This window comes from Rhipicephalus microplus, unplaced genomic scaffold, assembly GCF_043290135.1.
Source record: "Rhipicephalus microplus isolate Deutch F79 unplaced genomic scaffold, USDA_Rmic scaffold_561, whole genome shotgun sequence".
Lineage (NCBI taxonomy): Eukaryota > Metazoa > Arthropoda > Arachnida > Ixodida > Ixodidae > Rhipicephalus > Rhipicephalus microplus.
Genome location: NW_027465121.1, coordinates 11,374 through 18,188, shown reverse-complemented (window position 1 = coordinate 18,188; position 6,815 = coordinate 11,374). Strand labels below are relative to the sequence as shown.

Sequence of the window (6,815 nt, the reverse complement as noted above, 5' to 3'; positions counted from 1 at the left end):
CGCTTGCCTCACCCCCCTCCCAACCCCAAAACAGTTGCTGGCCGGCTGCATGCGAGTACAAGGCTGTAGGTATCCCTTGTTTATATATCCTGCTCACGTACGGCTCATGTCGGGGACATTTCCTTTACTATTTGTTAAAAAGTGCAGTTTTATAAAAATGACCTTTATAGGCGCTGAATTTGGCATTCCTAAAGCGAGAGCAAATAGCGGAATAAAGAGATCTACTCATTTTTCGAAGACATATTCTAGCAGTGTATAGGTGTTCTGTGTTTTAGCCACTTTTTTTTTTTTTTAAATGTGTCGTGGCAACACTGAGCCACCTTACCCATCCTTACCCGTGTTCACTGCCCGCGTGTGTCCAGGCGTTGTTCACGACGACTACAGCGTTCGTTTGGTTCCTTCATCCGTGCTGCAGCAAAAAGACAGCTTCTTTATTCTGCTTTCAGTGGCGTGTTTCTCCTGACTCGTATTTTCCATGTGCCGGATGTCTACTATGATGAACTTATTCACGTTCTCGCCTGCTAATCTTACGAACACCTAGGACGTGTGGCTTTCCAGCGAGCAATGTTCTGGTGATTTGTGGTTAGAACTATGAATGCAAAGTACTGTCCGAGATGCCCGTTTTTCTCTTACCAGCTGGTAAGAGTGATAACGCACATAGGGTTAGAGCACAGCGGAGAGCCGAACTTCAGCGTGATATGCGGCATCGAAGGCTGCGCCAACACGTACACGAACTTCTCCTCCTACAGATCACACCTGTATCGTCACCACTCAGCCGTGCTTGAAGAAAATGGCAGCAATTGCCATCAGCGGTCGCTCGAGCGCCCAAGGGATCGACGGAGCACTGAACTGCCGTCAAGCGAACAGCTTCGGCACGAAATGGACAGTGCGGATATGCACAGTGCTGAAATGAACGGCGCCGAACTGCCAATCTTTCGCGGCGGTTATTCGCATAGGAAAACTCCTGTGAGGAATTTGCAATCACAGCAGACTGCAGCTCCACGTGACCACTTTCAGCGCTTTCTGGAAAAAGTTAAATCCACCATATGGGATTTCTTTTTTTCCATCACTACAAAACACAGCTTGCCACATGCTGCAGCTGTGAAGATATTTGCCCAACTGAAGGAGGTGTTCGAGCTTGTGCTTAAGGCTTATGGTAATGAATTTATGAATGCAATGGAGACATCAGTGATGGGTCCTGAATTGCAAAATCTTCTTGGCTGTTCATTTCTGCCTGACCTGTTCAATGGGATTGAGAGTAAATGGAAACGAGACAATTATGTGAAGGAAAATTTCCCTTTTGTACCAGCTGAAGAGCATTATGTCGGTGAGGATGCAAACTATCATTACGTCCCATTGCCAAAGCTTCTCACTGTACTTTGCCAGCTCCCGGACATTGCAGCCCATTTAAAATCACCTGTAAATATTGAGAGGCATGAAACCTCTGTGTACAGAGATCACACAGATGGCCTGGTGTTCAAGGAACACATGCAATCTATCATTCCCGAGGGCAGCACACACACAATTATTCTTCTATTTTACACAGATGAAATAGAAGTTGTAAATCCCCTCGGAGCTAAACGAGGAAAGCACAAGATCCTGGCAGTGTACTGTAGTTTGGTGAACATTCATGCCAGGTATAGGTCACAGATTGACAATATTTATCTGGTCATGCTTGTGCGCTACGCATATGTGAAGACTCATGGTCTAGGCCCTATACTACAGCCACTGCTGGATGACCTGAAGGCAATGCACAAGGAGGGCCTCGTATTAAGTGTGCAAGGGCGTGAAGTTAATGCCAGAGTTATTGTGCTTGCATTTTGTGGTGACAATCTGTCCCTGAACCGCCTTGGCGGGTTTTCCTGCTGTTTCAGCAATGGGCGAGTTTGTCGATTCTGCATGATATCCTCAAAGCAGCTAGCACAAAAAACGCATGAAGACATGTGTCAAGCACGCACATTAGGTAGGCATGAATTGCACCTTGCAGCTGTAGCTGTGAACACAGCCAACAGACGTCTGTATGGTGTCAATGAGGCCTCTCCCCTGCTCCAGCTTCCCTATTTTGATGTGACTCGGCAGTTGCCTCCAGACCTAATGCATGACATATTGGAAGGTGGTGCAGAATCCGTGCTTCGGCAAGTTTTAAGATCGCTCTTATCTAGTAGGTTGCTATCCAAGCAGGATCTGGATTTGGTGTGGGCATTCAAGTACGGGAAGAACGACACAAAAAACAAGCCTCCTGCAATCAATATGTCGTTTCTGAACAGTAATGCTGTATTGGCAGGAACGGCATCCAGCAAATGGTGTTTGATGAGATTTTTACCACTCATCCTTGGAACGAGGATCCCAGAAGGCAATGAAGATTGGGAGCTCCTGTTGAAGTTTCGCGAGATCATTGATATAATTTTTGCAGCTGAAATCTCATCGGCCCGCCTTGCATACTTGGACGTGCTTGTGCAAAGCTTCTTGGTTGATTTTTCAGCCAGGTATGGCCCTGGAGCACTCATCCCCAAGCTGCATTATATGGTTCACTATGCTCGATTTGTGCGTGAGCTTGGCCCACTCAAGAACTTTTGGTCGATGAGATTTGAGGCTAAACACCAAAGCTTCAAAAAAATGGCTGCAACTATCAAGAACTACAGAAACTTGACACATACTCTGGCCGAAAGGCACCAGATGAAACAGAGCTGTCATCTGAAAAACTTTGAGCTATACCAGGAACTAGAAGCCTCAGGAAGCAGGCCTGTTAAATGGAGCACACTGCCAACATGTGCCAAAGAAGTTTTGTCGAAGACAGTGCATGAAGTACAAAATGCAATGGTCGACCGACGCACGTACCATGCTGGGAGTGTTTTAGTTCGGAGAACAGAGGAGGGACCACAGTTCTATGAGATTGAGCGACTACTTGTGGCGAGAGGAGTGCTCTACACACTCACGAGAACACTGGTGGTTGAGTGCTTCGACAGGCACAGGTTTTGCTATTGCGTTCGAAGAGCAGATGAGCAGGAACTTCAAGAAGCTAGTGAGAGATATGAGCCATACCTGCTGGACCTCTATGGGACAGGTGAACTGGTCCCCAAGTGGGAAACTTGGTAGACAACTTGTGCATTGTTTGACAGTATTGTATGAACTATTCAGTGGAGTGATTCATTTCTAGATTTTTTTTCTTAAACTCATAAGGGAATGTATGAAAATAGAGTCCTATGTTTAAAGACGAATATCGGGAAGAAATCATTTTTGTTGTACAGTATTGGGAGCAAGGATATACCATGGCGCCACCATGCAGATGCATTCCTATGATGTACGTGGTTGGATTGCTCCGCCAGCCTTCTCGCGCGCAGCCCGTAGCCCCTTTTGCGTCTCTTTTTTTTTGTTATTCTTGTCGTACTTCACTCAACGAAATCATAGAAATGCTGCCGTAGCTTCTTTACTGACTGTGCAAAGTGCTAAATAACTGCTCTGGAAAAGTTTTACACTTCTCATAATGCCTCACTGCCGGCGTCGTCTGGCCGAGCTCTCTGTTTTTGTAAAAGGTAGAGACTCATTCCATGTCGAATTGAAGCATCAAATGGGTATTCACGCGTGCTTGTGACAAAGAGTTATTTTTGCTGAAAGAAGTGTGCGCAATTACACTTTTTCATTCGTTGTAGGTTTGCATCTAAAGACGTACCGCGGTTGACACGACAAGCATGCGCAAATTTTCATTTTTGCTTAGCACACATATCCTTACGAAGCTCAGCGCAAATGGATTCCCCGCTTTGTGGGAAGCAGCACAGGATTATTACAGCCGCAACCTTTCTGTTATGATATCGGGCAAACGTGCGAGTCACATGCACATGCATGCCTCATTCAGAGTTGTAAATATGCAGGTAAAATTTCACACGAGGAGAAGTTTCTCTGCGGCACGATCCTAATATTTATTGTGAAAATTTTGTACGGTTGTTAGACGGTGCGCATTTGATCCCCATTGAGCCACACATGAGTGAAAACAATGAATGATTGCCAGTTCCACAGCTTCTACGAAGAGGTAAATCGTGATAAAAAAAGAAAAAGCAATCCCGACCGGGTTTGATAAGCGCAGCGAACAGACTGCGCGCCAGTTGTATTATTTTGTGCCCTTGAAAGGACATTCTGCGAGGTACATCTTTTGTACCGTGATCTAAATGGCAATTTCATGTTTCGGTAAAAATGCCAGTGTCCAGTTTCTTTCCAACTTCATTCATAAGCTGTGTGACATTTCACGGTAGCTATTAGAAGATGAATCAGTTTTCGAAGCTGGCCACGTTTCCGCCTGTAGATCAAAACAACATTGAGAAGTGGCCGTGAGCCCATTTTGCAGACTCAAAGAACCATGTGAGCTGAAGTCGCGGACGGCAGGGGCATAGACAGAAACTTTTTCTGGAGGGGGCACCACCTTGATAGAGTTGGGAGGTGGGGGGGGGGAGGCAGATGTGGTTGTCTGTTATTTCGTGCGCTTTTTGCCATGGAAAAATTTCAGGGGAAGAGGTGGGGGGGGGGGGGGCACAGACTTGGTGTGCCACTCCATGGCTACACCACTGGCAGACAGAAACCTGTGTGCTTGAGTACACACATGGGGCAGACACCCGGGGAGGAGAGGGGAGTGGGGGTGGCGCAGACTGTGGTAGAAGTTACCTTGGCGAGAAAAGCAGCTTTAGCAGACTGGAGCGGCACATGTATGATGCAAGAACGAAGGTTTCGTCGAACGTGCTGGCCGAACACGCAGAAGCAACTGGCCACGAAATAGACCGGAATAGGTTAAATTAGCAAAAATTAAGGGAAAGAACTGAACTTCCGGGCTTTATCTTCACTCTCTGACAATTCAGACGACGGCGCACATTCTTAAATGTAATGACAAAGACTTCTGCCACATCTACGTACGTGCGTCGTGAGAAAGAGAACAACCTTATTTAAAACGCCTAGGCTCCCTCCACACAGGGAGGACGAGCTTTCATCGCGACGCGGCCTTTACGACGTCATATTTTAAAATATGCATAATCGGTCTGTTTGCACATTCATTTTTTTATTGAACGAGGCTCCCGTGTGGTAATTGAAACGTTCTGCTTTCATGTGAACAATCGTGGTCGGTGCTTATTTTAACCCCATAGGCTTGAATTAACAACCACAACAAATAGAAAGAGAGAGGTGACAGTGTTATTGTCAGCGGCCGCGACGGTGTCATCGTGTACGTAGCACGCTGCAGCACACCGCCGATAACTTTTGCTTCAAACTTTCCAGATTGTGTAGTCTGTAGAAGTTCGCATACATCAAGTGAGAGCAAAACAACGCTGTTCAAAAGTGAAAACAACGCATCCAACCACCAGCTTTCCTTCGCCAGAGCGAGGCGAGATCACGTGATCCAACTCTGCATGCTACCGCGATTGCAGGGCTCGCGCCTCCAGTGGTGGGCCTCACCCCAAATACATCTTGTCACAAGAAATGGGCAACATATAACCACTTGAACAATGCATTAATGCCAGACTGCATGGTTGCTGAGTGAATCAGTGAACTTTCCTGTTTATGTTGTGAAGTGCACCTTTGCGACATAAAAGTTGTGCTGTAATTCACCTTAAAGGGACCGACAACAGGCCAGAATGTGCGTTTAGATCATAGGAAAAATGAAAAGGCCGTGAAATATACTGACCGATTCCAGCATTCTTTTCATGTTGTGACTAGGATTTATATTTTAAATCGTGCTTAAATGTAAGAAACACCATCTTTTTGTGCAGCCTAGCAGAATAACCTTGAAGCTGGAATATGGACTACGAAGTCAATCATTTTGCTGTACATAGTCTTGACACCATCATGTATGCCAGTTAGCAAAATTAAAATACGTGTATTAATATCTAGCCCTGCTCAATTCTGCGCTGAAATAGACTAGTACTGCTGAATGGGCGAGTTGATGCATGATAAATTAATATTGCGCTGACACTGTCGTCTGTATCTGTTTTTTTCCCCTTCTTGACTGCATAGCATCTTCACGCTCAAACTGAGCTGCGCTAAAGCAATATGAATTCTGCGCTGCGACATGAAAGAAGTTGCATGGTGAGTGAGAAGCGGCACTGCCATCGTGGCTGCCAGTGGACTAAGTCGAGTCGTGTGCATGTGCGTCAACCGCACACATGCTCATTTAACCACTGCGCTCTAACATGAACTGTTCTTGCGCTCACTGTTTGCAGCATATAGGTACACGACTTCATATTCATTACAGATAGAACAATTCTGAATTATGAATGTTTCGCGGTGCTTTCTTCTTTACCATTACATGATTAGACTCACCGGCTGGCAAGCTTTCCGTAGCGCTAATGAAAACAGGCACCTAGAAAATAGGCTGTCGCTCCCTTTAATATAAAAATTTCAAATGGAAAACAGCAAAGAAATCCAGAAAACACCCAAGACTTGTCAGGCACAATGACTTTACTCTGGCGTGAATTATGCGTTTAAGGGCCCCTAAACCACCTCAATATTTTTTCAAACTTTTCAAGTAAACATGCGCACCGTCTGCAGAATGCCGTCACGTTCAACGATGCCACACATGGCAGTGCTACAAGCTGCCGGCGTGCCACAAATTTCAAGAAACAATCACTCCTTTTTAGGCCTTTCTGGTTCCCATGTGATGTCAGGAAATTGAATATATTGCTGCAACACAAATCATACAGCGATTAGTCAAACAAAAACCCACTGCGTACTTCCGATTAGTCTGCAAGCAGCTGTCTGTGCTGCTTGTTGTTCGTTGTGTTGCCCGTGAAAGCCACTTCCCAGCCATCCCAGCAGTACCCGTTCTCCGCGTCTGTACC

At 45.8% G+C, this 6,815-nt stretch overlaps 1 protein-coding gene across 1 annotated transcript; it reads left to right on the top strand.

Moving 5' to 3' along the window:
• The first annotated feature begins 61 nt into the window (after window positions 1–61).
• LOC119176933 (uncharacterized) lies at window positions 62–3,218 on the top strand. Its single transcript, XM_037428273.2, has one exon. It carries the CDS (start codon window positions 592–594, stop codon window positions 3,094–3,096), a length of 2,505 nt encoding a protein of 834 aa, XP_037284170.2. The 5' UTR covers window positions 62–591; the 3' UTR covers window positions 3,097–3,218.
• Window positions 3,219–6,815: the final 3,597 nt, after the last annotated feature.